The sequence below is a fragment of the Fonsecaea pedrosoi genome (genome assembly GCF_000835455.1).
Source record: "Fonsecaea pedrosoi CBS 271.37 unplaced genomic scaffold supercont1.1, whole genome shotgun sequence".
NCBI lineage: Eukaryota > Fungi > Ascomycota > Eurotiomycetes > Chaetothyriales > Herpotrichiellaceae > Fonsecaea > Fonsecaea pedrosoi.
This window is the reverse complement of record NW_013550615.1, coordinates 3,391,199-3,411,324: the sequence shown is the minus strand read 5'-3', so window position 1 is coordinate 3,411,324 and position 20,126 is coordinate 3,391,199. Positions and strand designations below refer to the sequence as shown.

At 50.7% G+C, this 20,126-nt stretch overlaps 8 protein-coding genes across 8 annotated transcripts; 3 read left to right on the top strand and 5 right to left on the bottom strand.

Moving 5' to 3' along the window:
- Positions 1–358: 358 nt before the first annotated feature.
- On the bottom strand, positions 359–1,522 carry Z517_01231 (uncharacterized protein; the record flags this gene model as incomplete). Its single annotated transcript, XM_013434193.1, has 3 exons — positions 359–903; positions 960–1,196; positions 1,252–1,522. 3 exons carry the CDS (start codon positions 1,520–1,522, stop codon positions 359–361), a joined length of 1,053 nt encoding a protein of 350 aa, XP_013289647.1.
- A 363-nt stretch (positions 1,523–1,885) lies between these two features.
- Z517_01230 (uncharacterized protein) lies at positions 1,886–2,370 on the top strand (the record flags this gene model as incomplete). The annotated part of the gene is made up of 2 exons (XM_013434192.1): positions 1,886–1,952; positions 2,006–2,370. 2 exons carry the CDS (start codon positions 1,886–1,888, stop codon positions 2,368–2,370), a joined length of 432 nt encoding a protein of 143 aa, XP_013289646.1.
- Positions 2,371–4,173: 1,803 nt separating this feature from the next.
- On the bottom strand, positions 4,174–6,433 carry Z517_01229 (ribosomal protein L32; the record flags this gene model as incomplete). The annotated part of the gene is made up of 3 exons (XM_013434191.1): positions 4,174–4,656; positions 4,743–5,176; positions 6,097–6,433. The coding sequence occupies 3 exons, from the start codon at positions 6,431–6,433 to the stop codon at positions 4,174–4,176; spliced, it is 1,254 nt and encodes a 417-aa protein (XP_013289645.1).
- Positions 6,434–6,834: 401 nt separating this feature from the next.
- Z517_01228 (uncharacterized protein) lies at positions 6,835–8,027 on the top strand (the record flags this gene model as incomplete). The annotated part of the gene is made up of 4 exons (XM_013434190.1): positions 6,835–6,961; positions 7,011–7,139; positions 7,194–7,275; positions 7,340–8,027. 4 exons carry the CDS (start codon positions 6,835–6,837, stop codon positions 8,025–8,027), a joined length of 1,026 nt encoding a protein of 341 aa, XP_013289644.1.
- Positions 8,028–8,289: 262 nt separating this feature from the next.
- Positions 8,290–8,931, bottom strand: Z517_01227 (guanylate kinase; the record flags this gene model as incomplete). The annotated part of the gene is made up of 1 exon (XM_013434189.1): positions 8,290–8,931. The coding sequence occupies one exon, from the start codon at positions 8,929–8,931 to the stop codon at positions 8,290–8,292; it is 642 nt and encodes a 213-aa protein (XP_013289643.1).
- A 338-nt stretch (positions 8,932–9,269) lies between these two features.
- Positions 9,270–11,502, top strand: Z517_01226 (uncharacterized protein; the record flags this gene model as incomplete). Its single annotated transcript, XM_013434188.1, has 3 exons — positions 9,270–9,428; positions 9,519–9,933; positions 10,013–11,502. The coding sequence occupies 3 exons, from the start codon at positions 9,270–9,272 to the stop codon at positions 11,500–11,502; spliced, it is 2,064 nt and encodes a 687-aa protein (XP_013289642.1).
- Positions 11,503–13,315: 1,813 nt separating this feature from the next.
- On the bottom strand, positions 13,316–14,704 carry Z517_01225 (uncharacterized protein; the record flags this gene model as incomplete). Its single annotated transcript, XM_013434187.1, has 1 exon — positions 13,316–14,704. One exon carries the CDS (start codon positions 14,702–14,704, stop codon positions 13,316–13,318), a length of 1,389 nt encoding a protein of 462 aa, XP_013289641.1.
- Positions 14,705–17,117: 2,413 nt separating this feature from the next.
- Z517_01224 (uncharacterized protein) lies at positions 17,118–18,668 on the bottom strand (the record flags this gene model as incomplete). Its single annotated transcript, XM_013434186.1, has 1 exon — positions 17,118–18,668. The coding sequence occupies one exon, from the start codon at positions 18,666–18,668 to the stop codon at positions 17,118–17,120; it is 1,551 nt and encodes a 516-aa protein (XP_013289640.1).
- Positions 18,669–20,126: the final 1,458 nt, after the last annotated feature.

Below are 20,126 nucleotides of genomic sequence, written 5' to 3'. Positions count from 1 at the left end.
CTGCCACCGGTGGTGCCCGGGGTATGGCCGCCCCCGCACGAGCCTGACAAGTCAGTTTGCTGCCTTGCTACTCAGACACGTAGGTGCTGCCACGAGGGCCTAGGGACTACTCCAAGGGCTCTTCAGCACTTTGCTACCTAGGGCTGGTGCCTGGTTGTACTCCTGGCTGGTGAAGACGATCTATAGTACAGAGGCAATGAAGGATGCGGGTCCTTAACAAAGAATCTTTTGAATATGGCAAGCTACTTGCAGCCTGCCGTCTGCCTAGCGAACATGGCGCCACCAACACCAAACAAAATGATACAGTCCCCCAAAAGCAAGCACGAACAATTCTTCATGTGACATTTCCGCTCCTCAACTAGTACTGCCGGGTAACTTTCAACTCGTCCAACCGGCGGCAGCCGGGCATTGCCATTTCCCTGGCTCTCTTTAACCTGTTCTCGTCTGTAAAGAAAAGACCAGTGGCTTCATTGATCTCGTGTCGCTGCCTTTGTACTTCGCTCTCGCATTGATACTTCAAGGTCGAAACATAATCCACTTCTGCCCGTTGATCCAATGAGCTGAATTGTCTGGATGTGTATCCTTCCACCTCCGCGGGATTCAAGAAATAATCGATGTGGTACCTGGGCGTCACCCTGTGCATCGTGTGTGGTGGAACCGGGGAATCGTATCGGACATGTGGCCCTGAATTGGATGATCCGGAGAAGAATGATGATAGCAGTGGAAGAATAAAAAGTAGGAGCAGTGGTAACAGTTGTGTGAGCGCTGACAAGCCTGATGGCGCAGTTTCCGACGCGTTTCTTGGTCTCCCTCGCGGTCTGGTGCCGCCCATGGGATGTACTGTAAAACCAGGACCCCCGCCCATATTGAAGACGAATTGAGGGCCACCGAAGCCGCCACCTCCTTCGCAGATCAGTACAATTCGCACAACATAATTCAATGCCCGCAGGATGTCTTACCAAATTGGAACCCAGGTCCCAAGCCCCCACCGAAGAACCTGTTGAACAATTCCTCTGGCGATATCTCATCTTCGTACATTGGTCCTCTCCCAGGCGATCTCGCAAAGCCACTGAAAGGACTGGCTCCTGCGCCCGCAGCACCACTGCTAGAAAAGCGGTTATCAGGATCACCACCAAACTGATCATATCTCGACTTCTTCTCGGCATCTGATAGGATTTGGAATGCTCGCGATACCACTGATCATCATCAGCATCGTAGTCTTCAGCACAATGGAAATATTCTGATCCTCACTCTTGAATGCCTCGTCGGCACCTTCATACCCATTTTTATCCGGATGCGTCAATAGACTGATTTTGCGGTACGCCTTCTTAATCTCTCCGTCGCTTGCGGTTTTCTCAACCGCAAGAATCTCGTAGAAAGCCGTAGGACTGCATCTCCGTATCCTTATCACTTCGGCCTTCTGTTGCGGAGTCCATTTTCGCTCCTGGTTTCCTTGATTGTGTTCTCGTGAAGTCGCAGACCCGTTTGGCCTCGCGTTGGAGCCAGAAGCTGTTGCGGACATGCCGCAGGATAAAGAGGCCTGGAGGATCGCACGCAGTCTTTGTTGGGGAAGGGAGTTGCAAAGAATCAGAAAAGATATTCTGATCAGGCCTTGCGACGTTCGTTTGACTTTTGGCGGGGTGTAACTTTTTGTAGCAAAGGTGTTCAAAAACAAGATCCCAAGCCCGCGCCGAATAACGGTGGGTGGGTTGCAAGTGACTAGAGGCACTGTTGCCGAAAACATACCAGCCCTGAAATGACGTTGACTTGCCTCGTGCTTTTTCCACCTACACCCCAGCTCTCCTTCAGCTTGAGGTTGCACAATCAACTCTTTGGTTTTAAACGAAATGCGCTGAGGATCCCGCTCAGTGTTATAGAATCTAACATGGCTGACCCTCAAAAACAAGAAGAGGCCAAAGAGTCTCTCATCGTCACAGCCAAAAAATGGGGAGGTCTGTAACCACACCTCTCTGCAACGTTCGCATTGCGATTGACTCTGCTCCAGTCTACCTGCTTACGCTCCTAACAGAGAATCCTGTTCCCCCAGCTCTTCTTGCTACCCTCGTCTTCGCACAACATGCTCGGCCTTTCCAACCTCTTCCCATGCTGTTCCCTCCCTTGCTACTCTTCTCGACCTATCTTAACCTCCAAGGATTCAAGATCGATAGTGCGGGGACGACAGCTGCGCTCAGTGGTACCTACCTTGTGTTAGCTGGAAGGAGGAGAATGGGCCTCATGAATAAGTTCGGCGCAAGAGGCATCATTCGAGGTGCCACTATGGGATTGTGTCTGGTGAATTTGGTAGGCGGTGGTCTTGCCTATGGTTTTGGCAAACGAAGAGAAGAGGACGAGAAGAGGAAAGAGCTATGAAAAGAGGTGGATTAGCTCGCCCAGAGCTTTGCGCAGAGTAGGGGGAATGCACCACACATATTGCAGAGACCTGAAGACAGATGAGGACTTGTCTGTGGCATAACCCTGCAATAACGTATGGAGTTCTTGACACGAAATTCGATGACGACCGAGTATGGTATCATCACCACAAAAGTGTTTGAATTGGAACCGAATGTTGCGTGGCGGGGACAGCGGAGGAGATTGTTAAACACGCCCTGTAACTTTAATTGGGTTTTCATCTTTGTATTCACGGATGGATGTTGAGATGATAGGGAAGCGATATATACTGGAGGTCACGGCATTGAATATTCTGACACCGGCTAGGACGACTAAATGTATCAGTACAGGCTGCTAAAAACAAAAGACAGAAGCAAATGAAATGCTTTCAGTTGTACAGACACATGATGCTTGTGCCAAACCCCGTACAGCGTATCCGTTAACTCAAGCCTTCGAGGTTCTCAAATCTTCATTGCTCTCATGTCGCGCTCAAACAGCGAAACCGACCATCCTATCTTTGTAAAAGGGTATGTCTCTCCTCATTTGACGCACTCAGATCTATCTTGCCTGGCCAGAAAGGTAGGTTATCCCAGCACAGGCACAAATCAAAGTGTAACACGATACCGGAGAACTCTCTTTTGAGTAGTGGTTATCAATCTCGGCATGATTTTGACAACATCCGCTATGGGGTAACCAGAAGAGGTGGAGCAGGATGAAGCTTCGAAAGTGCCGGGTCTTACTCACCACCTCACCTTGCCTCAGTTCACTGATGATGCGCAGTTTGAGGTAGATCGAGATGTCGAATTGACCAAAATTTGAATGAGCCCGCGGAACCATGTGCAAGTGCAGGGGACAGGGAAGGAATGAGTGCATATATATGTTACCAGCTCAGGTTGTTCCCGAGGAGAGGACCGAAGTGGCGACTGGGGGAGGTCCGAGGGAAGAAGAAAAGAAGAGAAGGAGATCGGCGAGGAAGATAAAAGGGAAGTTTTATTGACTGCATCTTTGAATCGCACTTGGCGAGGCCATCAGAGGGTGAGGCAGTAGGTCCTTTAGTGGGTTTGAAGTTGATATATTGTCAGCCAGAAAGCGAACCAAGTCACCACCACGATTCTGCCAGACTTCTGGCGAGAATAAAGCGGAGTTGGATTAGAAAGGCATTCTTGTATAATCTTGGCAGCTCGACAATGTGTGGACGCAACGGGAGCGAAGGTGCATTCAACAAGGGTATATTGAGTGCCTTGGACTAATATGTGAAGAAAGAAAATTGAAGGAGCTAAAAGGCTGGGTTGAAATGATTTTGCTGGGTGGAGTTGCTGCAAGGCTGGAGTTTTCTTGGCAAGGCTGAGTGCTGCAGCCTCGTCGTCGGTGTTGGAAGGGCAACGCTCAGCTCTACAGACGATAAAAGACAGGATACAATTAAAGGCAGCACGACTGCCTTTTCTGAAAACGTTGACTATCTGATCGCCTTCCATTTTTGCCAATCTTCCTAGGGTCAGATACAACCATTTCCACGAACTCGGCAGATATTGGACATTGTCCCATCGACTGCGTAAGCTCCTATGTTCTAGGATTTGACTAATTCACCCTCGTCTGGCAGATTACCACTGAGTGGCAAGACCGTTCTGGTAGCTGCAACTACTGGATACGATGCCTCCATTCTCGTCCCAGGAGATGTTCTGTGCATTGAACACCGAAAGGGCGCTCACTCATTGGTGTCGCGCGTGGCAAGTATCATCGACTCTGCCGGTAGATATTTTCTGGGTTGCTCGCCGACCAATCTCTTCATCCACCGGTAGCTTCCCGGTAGATAGCAACAGCCTTGTTGCTCCCCACAGTGACAAACCTCTCAGCCTTCTGTCGCTGAACACTGGTCTCACCCTTAGGTTGCCACTTGACACACCACAGACCCTTTTCACTCTCGCCGTGTGTCGCAACACAAGTTCTTCGCTCGATATCCCACACCTTAACCTTGCCATCCAGACTTCCGCTCAAGACATACTGGCCGCTGTGATTCCAATCAAGATCTGTGATCCAAGCTGCATGGCCACTGAGGTTGGCAATTTGCTCGCCTGAAGTGGGATCGTAAAGGGAGATTATTCGTGCGTCGCCAGCTGCTGCAAGAAGAGTAGATCCAGGAGAAAACTTGACGGCGCGGACGGGTTTGATGAGTCCGGGGAGTGAGTGCAGTAGGCGAGACGTAGCCGTAGAGAACAGGTAGATCGCTCCGGACTCGTGGCCACTGGCTATGAACCGGCCATCAGGCGACTGTTTTCTCAAGAAAAACGGGAAATGTCAGTGTATTCTCCATTGACCGGTCAACGCCACGCTCGGTAGATGAAGGGGATTCTTACCACGTCCACGGACATCCCAAAACTCCCCTTAGTCTCGAATTCTCGGATCTTCTCCCGACTTGCTAGATCCCATACATTCACTCGCCCATCGTGGGTTGTGCCAGCGACAAACTTTCCGTCAGAGGACAAAGACACCGCCCAAATCTCTCCTGTTTTCTTCTTTGCCCCGACGTCGAATGCTCCATCGTCCTGCCACTTGCCCTCCTCGTATTTCCATCTTCTGACCTCACCTCCAAAGCCAACACTGACAGCTCTCGTGCCGGTGCTGCGGTCTGTGCTGATGTGGTGACACCCGATTTTATGGGCGTCCTTGAGAATCTGAGCAATGGGAAAGCCTTCCTCGGTGGCAGAATAGATTTTGATCGAGTTCTCGCCCGAACCTGTAAGGATTTGCGTTTGAGTTACAGCGAGGGCAAAGATATCTGTGGTATGGGCTGCACAATGTTAACTTGGTTGCAGAATAAGAACATGTTGTGGAGGTTGCCATTACCTTCATCGATCGAATGGAGAGCGAGATATTGTTTCGACTGAGGCTATGTCAGTCACCGCGACCGCATATTCAGATAAATTTGGATTACAGACCATGTCGACCGCGTCGATACATTATACGGCAAGCTGAGTGAGACAAGCCAATCGGGATAATATGGGCAAGAGCGTCGAACCTATGTGAATCGGATGAAGCAGACTGGATTGGCTTCCGTTTTGGCTGCGGTACAAATTATTTTTGAAATGACGTAGTTTTACAATGCTCCGCACCCCTCCAATTTATTGTTGAACAGTGTGACAGGGTGCACACAGGTCAGATAGCCCTTATTCCTTCACCCAGATTGCACATACCCAAGTGCTAGAATCATCCTGAACCATGTCTCCATCACCTAGGCTCCGCCAAACGCCATCCCTAGGGTCTCCGACTGACTGACGATGCGACTTTGCCTTGGTCGTGTTCCGTCTTTGGTCGATCTTCATCCCGCTTGACCCATACTTCTGTCTGGCTGCCCAAGTCGTTGTGAATATCCATCGCCTGATGCTATACACATCAATGGTACGTCTTTGGTGACATCTCGTCGGGAAGTCATGGGAAGGAAGGCGATGTAACAATGCGCATCAGGATCTGGGATACTGGCCCTCCGCGGGAATGAAGAGCCGGTGGTATATTTGACTTAGCAGATCCCTTTGTGTAATATGCATTGTCCTCTCCTCTCCGTCCGGAAGATGTGTTTCAGTCTCTCAACTTTTGGCTCCCTCTGTTGATTTGGCTGTTCCGCTCGCTTCTGCATCTCGGTGTTTCCAACTCTCATAGATCTCTGCAGCCTCAATCAGCGTGAGTAACTATATTCATGTATATTATACTGACCCGCAACACAATATGGGCACAAGGTATGGGCCTTTTTGGGTCTCCCGCAGCCGGGGCATTGGTTGACTGCTTTTACATCCTTCAAAGCTTTTCCCGCGAGTTGTCGATGTCTCTTTTTCATATGCGACGTCTTTTTCTTTGGCACTGCCCTCAAGATCCCCTCCCAGACGTCTGAGAGGAAGCCAGGGATGCTTGTCGCGATTGAGGGTACTGCGACGGATGCGGAGAGGATGTTAGAGAATGGCCATGATTGTACCGACCCGGAAAGTACAGCTGGACTCCTTCGCAGGGCGATTTGTGACAATTGAGAGCTACTCAATGCAGCAGCCAGTGCCATGATTGCGGCGTTGCTGCTCCTTCTAATGAGCTATGTGGAACAATGTTCTTGAGAATCTTTCTGCAATGAGCTCCGCAAACAGCGCGCTAGCTTTTCACAGTTAGAAAATGGCTAGTCAGGGACGCGCAATAAAGCAGCGGCACAGAACGTACCGGGTACACCGTTTAGCTTTCTTGAAGTGAACGCCCCTTGTCCCTTGGCACGAGACAAAAAGGGGGTCCTTCTTTCAATGCTGGCAAGATCGTCTGGGGAAATTGTTTCGTCGCAGGCAGTCGCAACTCCTTCTTTTCTCGTGCACAAGCCAAATCCTGCGATTCTCTTGTCTTCAACTGTGTGTTAACACAAACTTGTCTCGTTCATCGCATTGATATCCTTGACCTCTGCATCATCGAACAGACACGATGACCATGGCTATGAACCAGCCGAACGCGGTGTTCCCACGTTCACATGTGGGCTTCGACTCTATCACCCAACAAATTGAGAAGAAGTTGTTGAAGAGAGGTTTCCAATTCAACGTCATCTGTGTTGGTAAGGCTCTTAAGACATTCTCTGAGGCTCAAACACTCACTCTGCTTAGGCCAGACTGGACTTGGAAAATCGACCCTCATCAACACGATCTTCGCGAGCCACCTCATAGATTCTAAAGGCCGACTTCGACCCGATGAACCAACACGCTCCACTACTGAAATCCAGACCGTGTCGCACAGTCAGTTAATCGTCCCTTAGGTGTGTGGAAACGTGTCACTGACCACTTCTGTAGTCATTGAAGAAAATGGTGTGAGACTACGGCTGAACATTGTCGACACCCCTGGCTATGGTGATTTGGTTAACAACGATCGCTGGTAGGTTTTGCGAAATTGTCATGTTTGGCGATGGCTTTGAACCATGGGACTGACTGTCGTATAGCTGGGATCCTATTGTGAAATACATCAAAGACCAACACTCTGCCTACCTGCGAAAAGAACTCACCGCCCAGCGAGAACGCTACATTCAAGACACCCGCATCCACTGTTGTCTCTTCTTCATCCAACCCTCCGGCCATGCTCTAAAGCCGATTGACATTGTGGTTCTGAAGAAACTCTCCGACGTCGTCAACGTGGTTCCTGTCATTGCGAAAGCCGATTCCCTCACACTTGAAGAGCGCAGGGCGTTCAAGGAGCGGATCAAGGAGGAGTTTGCTTTCCACAACCTCAAGATGTATCCGTATGACAATGAAGAGCTGGACGATGAGGAAAGAGCAACCAATGCCACCATCAAGGACATTATCCCCTTTGCAGTTGTCGGCAGTGAGAAGTCAATCATTGTCAATGGCAAGCAAGTTCGCGGTCGACAAAACAAATGGGGTATCATCAACGTCGAGGATGAGAACCACTGCGAATTCGTGTACCTTCGGAACTTCCTCACCCGAACTCACCTCCAAGACCTCATCGAGACCACCAGCCAGATCCACTACGAGACCTTTAGAGCCAAACAATTGTTGGCACTGAAGGAGAGCAGTGCTGCAAGTGGCATGGCTGGCAGCAGACCAATCAGCCCTGCTGCTGACCGTGAATTGAGCAGGGGTTCGCAGCGCGTGACCATGAACGGATATTAGGAGATTTGCACATATGAAGCAGTCAAGCAAGGGGATGGGGATGGGGATGGATTTGACAAAAGCAATGGTTGAGCTTGAGCGATTGCCATATCCTTTTCTTGTCGCCTGAAACTTTATTCTAATGTAGCGTCTATGCAGAGAGCGGGCCTTTCGTCTTCGAGCTGGGGTATAAGGTAATTCTCATGACTGTTCATCGCCGTAACTTCTGGACCGTAACTCCGCGCACCGATATTCTATTTTCGCACCATTGCTGCTTGGTGAATCAACCCGAGGCTTCTGTACCAAGTTCTTTCATCACCCATTCGTCAAGTTCCTGGAACGTGGCATCCAGATCGTCGTTGATGATGACCTTGTCGTTTTTGCCCTCGGTCTTACAATACTCGATCTCATGTCTGGCCTGAGCCAGACGCTTTTGGATTGCATCGTCGGTCGTATCGCCACGGCCTCGAAGTCTCTGCTCCAGAACCTCAATACTGGGCGGTTGAATGAAGCATATCCTTGGGTTCAACTTGCTCCTCTTCAACTGCTTGACGCCTTCCATCTCGATGTCAAAGATACATATTCTCTTGCCGGGAGCTGTGCTGCCATCAATGCTCTTGCCTTTCCCTTCGGCGACGTCTTGAACAGCCTTCTTCGAGGAGCCGTAGTAGTTCCCACCAAATTTCGCATGTTCCTCAAATGCATTGTCTGCAATCATTGACTCGAACTTTTCGGGGGTTATAAAGTGGTAGTGGACGCCATCTTCCTCGCCTGGTCGGGGCTTTCGAGTGGTATGTGAGACACTGAAGCCGAAGAGGTCGGGATGTTTCGCGAACAGTCGCTTTAGCAGAGTACTTTTGCCAGTGCCCGAGGGCCCAGAGATTACAATGGGCCGGGGCTCGCCTGAGGGCGCAGAGGTAGACATTGATGCACCACGATGTGTATATTGGAAGAAGGATTTCGATATGTGCTCTGAGTGGATCTGAGGCCTCGGCAGTACAGAAATCACTCTCCTCAACATAAAGAGGTGTTTGAAATGGGGAGGTTGTGACCGCAGTGGTGCATAATAACGAATAGGTACACATCCAATGCGGTGAGAAAAAGAGCCAATGACCACAATCAAACGACGGTCTTGGCAGGGGATTTTCGAATCAGGGAAATCCTTGCGATCCCTCCAACTTGTCTCATTCTGCCTTGCAAAAGACACTTAATTCATGCCCCCCATCATCCACGGTACGCGGTACTGTACAGCCCATCATCACGATGGAAACACCAGAAACCCTTGGTCCGCCAGACGACACACCTACCGAATCGCACCAGTCGCAGGAAGGTAATACAGACAACATCTGTGAAGATGCTTCACATGGTGTAGTCGGCATGGTGCCGGGCAGCAATGGCAAAATGCGCCCCAGGCGCCCACGCGTAAGTGGTCCAGGCTGAGATGTCGTTACCGTCGACGTGGACCCCGGTATCGGGCTCGGCCAAATCAGTCCGGTCTAATAGGATCGGTAGGGTCGTCATGCAAAAGATCCATTGGCAAAGTCGATAATGATCAGTTGTCAAAGACTGGAAGATCTCGAGGCCGCGCTCAAGCAGCAATTGGCAGATCCGGCCATTGACCGCGAGCACACTACGCTGGAGTTTGACTTTCCAGTCACTGCCGCATTCATGGTAGCTGCGAGGGAGGCAACCAACAAAGGAGATCTGAACGATAAGAAGACGCCATACATCTACAGTCCTTTCAATAAGACCGCAATAACCGTCGTTGATGCTCTACACACGATCAAAGACCCTAAGGAACGTGCAATCATGCAGAAAGGGATCAGCAAGACCCTCGTTGAAGCATGTCAAAACGTAGATGGATATCGTTACAGTTTCCACAATCATTGGATCAGTCGAGAGGATCAAGCGAGCAGATTTTCATACTGTGGGTTGCCTTGGAAAGCAGCTCTTGCTACAAAATTCTCCTTTGCGGCACATGATTTCCATCACTAACTAGACGCCAGATTGCAACGACTCGGTTCTCAACAAAGGTCGCGCTGCTAATGAAGGCGTTTCCAAGATGAAAGCCGGTGTCAAGGTTCGCAAACCGGTGTACGACTGTCATGGCTTGATCTCTGTCAAATTCTCCGTGACAAAGGACAGTCTGGAACTTCATTACAAGCACATTCCCCTCCACAAGACCTTCGAAGAACGAGCCCCAAATCCGCGGAATGGATCGAAACGCAAACGTCTCCTGGAAATATTTCATCCTGAAAAGCTCGTGAGACCAAAAAGGAGAAAGTCAAGTGCACCTAAACCGCCGAAACCCAAGAAACCTGCTGCCGAGCCGGTCGCGCCTGCGGACGAAGAGTCGACTACGCTACGCCGGGAGAACAGTCTGGCACCCTTGTTTGATTTCCTTGGCAGGGTGGACGAAGATAGAGCTGAGCCAGATACCTCAGAAGCACCGACCGTCAAAGCCGACTCCGCCAATACTCCGACCTCTGGTGACGGAAATAACCGGAAGAAGAAAGTGATCCCCGGTACATTTACTTGGACTCTTGCGGACTCACAGAAAGAAAAGCGACGCTCCAGAAAGAAGGCCCCAGTTGCGAGCGAGGCTCCTGTAGCGTCAGCACCCCTTGCCGCTACGGCAGCTTCGCCACCTGCGATGCCACAGAGCAGCGGCCAAACAGTGACGCCAGTATCTTCGACCGAATTAGAGCTACGTGCTAGACTGGAGCAAGCTGAGCAAAAAATTCGCGATCTCGAACAACGACAGGAAAGAGGGCTGGCAGAGCCGGGTCGACTGACTCCTTTACAATATCAAGGACAACAGGGGCCTTTGCCTCCCGCTCCAGGCACACTTTATCCTCCTCCACCACCTCCTCCTCCACCACCTCCGCCTCACGCATACTTCCCTCCCCTGCAGTTCCAACACCCTTCCCACTCTGTGCAATGGAACTACGGTCCTCCTCCATACCCTTATCCTTATCCTCCACCGGGTCAACCCGGTCTCTCGTACCCTAATCATGCCCCAGGAAGTGCTCCGGCTGCAACACACCCTCATGCGTACCACTATCCACCGCCGCAATCTCTGCCTCCACCTTCACAGCAACGGCCTCGATCAAATCCGCCTCCGGCGTACGGCTTCGTTCCCAATCCTTTAGACCCACTGGACTCTCTTAGTACGAGGATAAGGTCACACCTTGGTCCTCCTCAGCCTCCCGCAACACCTGGTTCAAGCTCTGGATCTCGCGTCGAGCCCCGCGTTGGGATGCAATCCGCGCCTCAAACTCCTCTGTCTTCAGTAGCGGAACGCCAGTCTGGTACGAGTTCTTGCGAACCCCCTGCGACAGTGCCGGGACTTTCTGGTGAAACCGCTGCGGAGCCAACCCATCCGACGTCTGAAGGAGAAACAATGCAGGAGCCAAACTCGACCTCAACGACCACGGCGGAGCAGCGAGCCGCGGAGCCAGATTCAGGTCCCACTGAAAGCCCGGATAAGAAATAAGTCACACTCAACCACCACGATATCAATTTCGTTGACATGACCAGAAGTGAAATCACAGCCTCAACACCTCTGCCAGACGCCCATGGTTTGGTAGATGACGCATGACTCTCCTGGCCGAGGCAGTCATGGAAGGGTGGAAAGATCTAGGTCGATGCAATGATCAGCAACATGGTGTCCGTCACCATCTCCCCCTTCCTCTCCACAGGAGGCAGCACATGAGGACAACAAGGCTGAAACCCCTTCTATACATTCTCACACACACACACACACACACGCCGAGGCCACGGAATTGAGGATTACCCGGCAGCGGCGGCGACCTGCATTCATCCTCTTTGTTCCAGTGCAAGGATTCTGGAGGGGACAGTGTACTACACTGTAGGTATTAACATGGATGTACTTGTAGTAATCATTAATTGTAGTACTATTACCATCCTTCATCCTTCATTCTTCATTTGGCTCTTGAGCCCTTTAAGCTTCAAAACGGTATTGTTGTTCACTCAATCCATTCGTTCTCTTTGTATCCAGGTCCCACGGCTCATGGACCAAACCAAGGAACAGGTCATGTCCATGTGTCTGTCTGTGTACCCTACTAGGTAGATATCTCTCAGAGCCTGTCGCTCTCTACCTAGTGTCGAGGCTGGGGTTTCTTCTCCTTCTTCTCCTTGCTCCTTGCTCCCTTTGTCCTCATGCCTGTGCTTATACTTGTAGAAGCACCAAACCCTCACAGAACAAACGGAAGACGTCGATTCCCTTCAATTCTTCTCCACCGGCGTCAGTCATAAGAAAGAAAGAAAGAGAGAAAAAAAAAAAGACAAGACAGACAAGGACAGAGAACCAAGCTATGTAGCTAGAACCAGAGCCAGACAGAGCCAGCGAGAGCTCGCTTGACTAGTCTGCTGATAGATCGCTTGAAAGTAATACGTATCATTCATCATGGATCATGGAATTAAACACCAGCTGGCGGGCCGGCCGGTTAGGACTTGCTAGCCCACGACGACGCTTGACTCCCATACATGCAGGCACGCACGCACGCATACATACATACATACATAACACATAACGCATAATACGTAGATACATACATGGCCACCAGTCAACCAAAACAAAACCTCCTGGGAAACACCGCGCTGTTTGCAAACAGAAACAGAAATAAAACATGGGTGTCATGGGGTTTTCAGGGCGAGTGGGAAGGGGAAGGGGGAAGGCCAGGGAACTTTGGAGCTCCGGTGTGAGATGTGGGTATGGGTATGGGAAAGGGGATGGTGGTGGGGGGATACAAGTGAATAGCAAAAGGTGACTGAGTAAACACCATGAATAGTAAGTAGACGATATGTCCGTCGGTGATAGCCGTGGTGGTGGTGGTGGTGGTGGTGGTGATGTTGATGGTGATGATGATGATGATAACGACGGTGGGACAAGGGGGTGGTGGTAATAATACAGGACAAAACACACGAGAAACAAGAAACAAGCAACCAGGGTATAGTCCGTCCTCCCCTTCTATAACCGTTTGGCCATCATCTCTTTTTTTTCTCTCTCTCTCCAAGATCCAGCTTGGAGTGTATCTCTTTGTAAAGCTCTTTGCGAGCCAGGTATAGAATCGGCAAGCAGATTAAAAGAAAATAGAGGGTCTGCTAGCAATACAGTGGTGTGGGAAGGGAAGACGGAGAAATAAATGTCATCAAGCTGAGTGGCTGGGGCCACATCCGTCGAGAGGCGGCTGGAGATGACAATGGTAGGGACGGACTCGTGAACAATGTCATCTGTACGGCCTTGTCTTTTGCTGGCGATAGTCGAGGAGCGCAGGGACATAGCCTCACCCACTGTGGGTGCCACAAGCAATCACCTCCTCAAGAAGTCTATCGACGACACCAGGCACATCGAACGTGGACGCCCTGTAGGTTTCGTACTCGAGTGCTTCGCGGATTTCCGCCACGTCTTTTCCATCCCAGGACAGCGGATAGTACCAGTCAATGTTGAGCCTCTCCCATTTGTCCTTGGTGGCATCCTGCATGAGCAGGCTGCGGATGATGTTAGAGACGCGGATGTCGCTCTTCTGGATGTCGTCGTATTCGAAATGGCTCTTGTAGTGGGTGGCAAATTCATGCACGCCAACCTCCAAATTGAGGCACAAGCCACAGGCCCAGTGTTTCTTGACTCTCAGGCGATTGACGTGTGTACAATCCTTAGTCACTTGGCAATCGCTGTGGGCATTACTGTGGTGTCTTTTGCAGGAGGCGAGGCGATGTGACCAAAATGCGCAGTTGAGATGGTTGCAGCTGAACTTGGAGTCCCTGTCGTGGTCTCCGATCAAGTGTTTTGCAAATTCTTTGGGGCTGGAGAAATCCTTCTGACAATCTTGCACTGGACATGGAAATCTAGACTTTTTCACCCCATTCTGGTCCTGTGTTGGGTTTTGTTCGGCGATAAAGGGGGCTCGAATCGTAGTTTCCGTGAATACAAAGCCTTGTTCACCTCCAATCTGTGGGATAGATCCATTTGCAGCTGGGGCACGGAAAGCCAACTCGACTTTAGCTGGCATGGCTGCGGAAATGCCATACTGCCGCTGCGAGTAAGCGGCGCCCACATCATTGACGCATGGTGGATCCAGTGGATAACACTGTTGTTCCTCGCCACTTGTCAAATAGTCCATGGTTGAGTCCTGAATGCACTTGGTAGATACACAAGACATCTCATCTCCCCAGGCCCACTGTGTAGCCATGGGTGACATATCACTAGCATACCCAAGTCTGGAGGGAGGAAGATCTTGGACAGGTGTGCTGAGGATGCCAGAAGACCTGATGCCGGATCGATCGGAAATCAGGCTGGGGACTCGAGAGTGAGGGTAGACAGAGGAGCCTTGTGACAGTCGCGCTCTGATCTGCTGAGGTAGTTGTCGGGGCTGCGTAAGCCCAGCATGTTCGCACGTGGTACAAAGCTCGTCGTCTTCTGCGTCGGCTAGTATGTTCAGGGCATTTCGATATTTGATTTGCCGCAGTTTGAAAATTGTGCGCAGGTCCAGGCCTGCATCGAGCAGCAACTGAACATTTTTGACAATATCTGGCCCTTGTGTGAGCTCTTCATCACCATTGAATGTGTGCAGGCTGAAATTGGTGAGCTGGGACGGAAACGAGGCGCCACCGAAGGCGCCCGGAGGACAGGATTGGTATTGCATGTAGAAACGATTGTTCGAGATGTGATCCATTGCAGAAGTTGACCGTGATTACAAAGAACGTATCTCTTTTGCCGGCTGGGTGGAATGACTGGATAGGGCTGCGCCGGCGCAGAACTGGTCGAAATGAGGGCGATGGTCGACAGGTCGAGTATCAGATATCCAACGCGCTGAAAAGAGTGGAAGCAACCCACAAAGCACCGTCTTAGCAATCAGAAAAAGAGAGAATGTTTCCAGGCCTACCAGGCAGATGATGAGGAGGATTTGAACGTGAGAAGAGAAAAAGAGATACGGGGTCAATTACAGGAATTCATGGGGGGTGGTGAGCGCAGATAGTTTTGCGAGTTGAGCCTCACTCCGCTTTCAACGAGCAGCTGCCCACCATCAAATGTGCGACACCTATTAGACTCATCGTGGTGGTGCATTGAAGGGGGGAAAAAGAAAGGTTTGAGAAAAGTCTATGCTGGTCATTCGTCCAGCATTTGCCCGATTTCACAGCACTCTCGTATTGAGGGGGGTGTTTTTGAGCACTCTCTGCCGTGGGACCCCTGCCACAGCAAGGAGGATCAATGGGGTATCCAAGGCGCCACTGGCACCTTTCCACTTCGAGCGAGATGCTCGCAACGGCAGGACAGAAGGCGGCTTTCCCTACACGCTCAGGAACAGGGCTTTGACTGGTGGACGGTGAAAAGGGGTGGGTTGTCCTGGGCTGAATGCAACGCCTTGAATGAAGGATACCGGATCTGGAGCCAGGGAGGAGCAAGAGTCAATGGGTGCGCTGCAAGCATTGTTGTCGGTAAAGATGTCCTTGACGACAGCTGCAGAAGCCACCGATCCTGCGCACCATCCTTTTCTTCAGGCGTTGACGAGCTGTTGCAGCCCCGTATTCCGACAAGCGCACATGACGTCCCACAAGGACAAGGGAGGGTTCTGTACCCAGCAGAGCTCGTATTTCTTTCTCCGAGAAAGGTGTCATTGGGAGAGTTCAGCAAGCGCCCGTGGGTTACACAGCAGGGAACTCCATTTTCAGTCCACCAATCCATTGTTGAGGCAGCCATTTTCGCTCGTGATTTGTCCTCCAAGCTCTTGACAACTGCGGCAATTTACCATGCCTCCTGTCATGGTGTCGCCTCCTGAGGCCATGTTTTCAAGTTCCGGACAACCAGAATGAAGGATAAGTAAGGCTGAAACCGGGCGAATTCGAAGGATTCAGATGTCGCTTCCCTCCCTAGGCTGCCGATTCGGAGCCGATAACTGCACAACATTCATGAGCTAGTGTCCATGGTTGGCTCCATCTCACCTGTAACGTAAAAGTGCTTCTCAGCCTTCCCCAAGCCCCTTTGGGAAGGGGGTGTGGAATCCAGGCGCGAGCTGAATGAGCGGAACCTGAGCAGAATTGTGTGGGTAAAAAATGGGATGCAGCCAGTAGGGGACGAAGACGTTGAGGACACGTCAGGGGAAAAGAGGGTGGGAGCAAGACGGATACGAGTGTCCACCACTACCTCGAAGACTGCAGGTGATAAAGGGGTTGGTAGAATAGAAGGGCTGCCGTGTGAGTCCTGCGTGGAAGGTGGGATCTCCAGATGAAGTAAGTGACTGGGGTGCATATTGGGGGCTCCAGGTGCCAGGCATCCAGGCACACGCAACCTTGAATTCTAGGTACCTACCTAGGGATGTACCTAAGAAGGAGGCCTGGAGCACCTTGGCTTCTAGGCCTTTGGGGCCCAAAGTGGCCACCGGCAATGCCCTAGTGGCCCCTTACTTTGTCGGGGCTGTCATCAATGGACAAGTCTCCAGTACTCGGTAAGGATATGTATTTCCCGTGAGTCACTCCACCAAGCAAGCCAAAGAGGAGCCACTGATTAAGAAACGGACCGTTTCGCTTGATCAGAACGCTACTCAAACTTTATGACAACGCATACAAGAAGAGCCTCAATCTTCGCTTATGTGTCGAAAAGGAATGAGGCGGTGAGCACTTTGTGGCACGTAAAGGATTTCAAAAGCCCAAAAAAAAATCTTATTAACATGCTAGAAAATCGCATGCCTGGATAAAGTGTCCACATTCGTAATACCGTTGACAAAATATAGTATAATAATACAGGTAGAGGTACAAGGTCCACACAACTCCTTCCATTCCACAATAACAATAATGGGACAATCCGTAGGCTTATGAATACATGACTGGGTATCGTTAAGTATTCTGAGGCTTGTCCATCTCGGAGGTTTCTGTGAATCGTAAGAGCGTTGAAGTCGTACTAGATCGTTGATTGGAAAACGTGAAGCGAATTGAGGAATAAAAAAAGTCCAGGGGAGTTTGCTAAATGATCCACCATCTCACAGACGAGGATCCAGAGCATTTGACAATAGGGGAAATGGGGCGATAGGAACCCAGAAAGCGTTGAGGTGAGGATGATTGAGGGTGTCGTAATCGTGAGGAGACCGTCGATCAGTAGGGTTCATTGAATCCGGGATTGGCATTGAGAAAAACTGCACCATTGTTCGCGGGATCGAGTCCAGGGTACGACAAGGGATAATATGAGTTGTCGAAATTCGGCATACCAGGCACGTCTCGTTTGCGTTTGCGGGATATCAAGCCAATCACTTCGTCCAGGAGGTGATCTGCGACATTAGGCTCGGAAAGATCGAGGCCTCGATATTTTCCATACTCCAGTGCCACTCGAATGTTCCCGCAGGTGGAGGACGTCAGCGAACGGTGATGCTCACGATCCTGAATCGACATCCCCTTGCAGCGTGCTTCCCATCCATCCTGGGTTGCTTCTTGAGAGAGCAAGCTCAGAATCATGGTGGAATATTTGATATCACTAGATTGTGCCGATCCGTCCTTGAAATGACTCAGGTGGTGATTAACATGGTAGGTCACATCGCTCGACAGGTGCACGCAGATCGAACAGCCCCAGTACATTTTCTGTCGGTTGTGGGTGGTCTTGACACATGCGTCGCCCTTCTTGCATGAGTTGTGTCCCTTGCTGTGGTGTCGTGCCCAGGACGCGTGCCGGTGATTCTCGAAGGTACAATCTTGGTGTTGACAGAAGTAGGTGTCGTCCTGTTCGTGGTCCCCTTTCAAGTGGTTCCCCAGCTCGACTGCGCGCACGAACCTCTTAGAGCAACCTGGCTCGGAACAGGGATATTTGTCCTGGTCCTTTCTAGCGGTGCTTTCGCGACTCAGCAGATAAGTCGAAGCAGTGGTATCCACCAATGATTCATATTCTTGTGCTGGTTTTCCACCTGCGCTGTAGCAGGTTGCAGAGTTTGGCACCATGTTAGGTATGCCAGCATCGGCAACATCAGACGGTCTCGGAGCACCTGATTGGGGATATTGGAGATATGGAGAGGCCATACTTCTTGCGTTTGGGACCAGAAGCGAGTCCTGCCGTTGAGGCAGCGCAGAGTAGGTGTTCGTTGAGGCGATCGGGGGATTGTTCCTGTGAATGGCCGTATCCCTAGAAGTCATCGCCTTCATCCCTTCCGGTGGAGACATCCAATTCAGATGCAGATTTCGTCCTTGAAACTGGCTTTCGAGTTCTGGCGTGTAAAACTCGGTTGTAGAGGTGCCTAGGTTTGTCGAGGTAGGCAATTGAGATTGGGTAGAGCCGAGATTAGGAACACCAGATGGATAACACATTTCCGGCGCCTGAGTTAATCTCGGTGCCTTCGACCGCGGCTGCTCTGGATAGACGCGATCTAATTCGGTTTGGAGGACGATTACATTCACCATGGCTATTTGGCGTAACTGGATGAATTTTTCCGGCCTGAGAAGATATGAGATGGTTGAACGGTCCAGTCCATCGGAACGAAAGTCTTGCAATATTTTTCTCACATCACCTCCGACAAATTGGTGATCGTAGTAAGGGCTACCGGATCCCATATGAGAAAGCTCGAATTGACTGGACGACTCCGTCGCAGGTGACAGTCTGAAAGGCTGAGCCGGTAATTGCCTTGGCCAGCTTAGAGGGAATCCAGATTTGCTGGGCTCCATGTTGCAGTTCGCGGTCCAGACTTAGCAAGACTCAGCAAGGCCACCGGAGGCACGAGCACCAAATAAGACAGACAAAGGAATGGTTTGAAACAAATTTGACTTGTCAGATCGTATCACGTATTCTAGGTGAATAGATGAGCTTGAGCCACACAAGGAGCGAGTTGTGGTCGAAGCGCACAAAGACGACGGGAGTGAAAGAAAGGAGAGGTAGACAAGTGAAAGGTCTTCAAACAGTTGAATCCGGTCTCAGTGTGCATTGTATAGTCCCGTGGACCACCCAAGATGAACCCAACGCAGTCAATCAGTCCCTTGCACACAAGCCCGATTAAAGGGCCCACTCCTATGTTGCGGTCCTTGAACAATGCTCTTAGCCAGCAGAGCATGAAGACTGGTGAGGCTGAGCGGTCGGTACTGATCCAAGGCGAACAGTGATGAGTAGTTGGTAGCGCAAACGCATCAAACTTTAAGCCCGAGCAATGAAAGAAAATGATATCCGAACATGAAACTCCTGATGCATGCAGACTAATACTATGAACCCCTGTCGGTGTTTGAAGGTCTAAGAGGACGTGATCTGCTTCGTCTAGTTAGGCACCATATTCAGGCAAATGATGAAGAGCTCCTCGAATGAAAGCCCGACCCGATGGCTCCATAGTCGGCGGGTTAACGAAAGACAGCACCGACGCCACGGATCACTACGGCTTTCCCCTTGAACACCTTTGATAAATGTTGTTGCAAGAAATCAAGTCGCGGGAGTTTCAGATTCACCGTTGTAGCATCGCATGTTGTTGAGATCTGAAGACGCCACATTCGCAGCAGAACAATTCCGTGGTCATGAGACAGGGATGATTGCGTCCTAATGAAGCATGGGATGGACAGTCGATAGGGATATACACTTGCTCGTTGCCTTGAAGGATATGTCCCCTGATAGTAGCGGAGGCTTCAGTTGCTCGAGAGGACCAAGACCGGGATCGTGCATTGACCTCGCAGCAGTTTGGTATCCCAAACAAGACCTGTGGGCTTCCCCGGCGCCGGACGACCATCTGTTCGATTCGGCGCCCCAGTTCGTGCCCACCCTGTCAGTTCTCGGCGGAGAGCCCATTCGCGGACAAAGCTTAGGCTCTTCACAACTGGCCACGTCCAGAGTGGCATTTCAAGGGGCGGTGATACAACTTAATTTATCAGAATAATTTGGTGCTGGAGTCGTTGCCTGCAGCAAGGTGCGGCCAAGAATTGAGAGAAATAGAAGCCTACAAAACAATAAAGATGACATTAGGGTCATCTGAAATCTCCGTCAATATTAATCCTCTGTGCTTGCCCCCGTGAAAACTCCTCGCCGCCTAATTGAATAAGGTAACTCGCGTGGCCGATTATCCTCCACGTATATACTCGGTACACTTGAACGTAATCTTTCGCTTTGAAACTCGATCAGCCTCGCAGACAACACTTGGTACCTAGTCC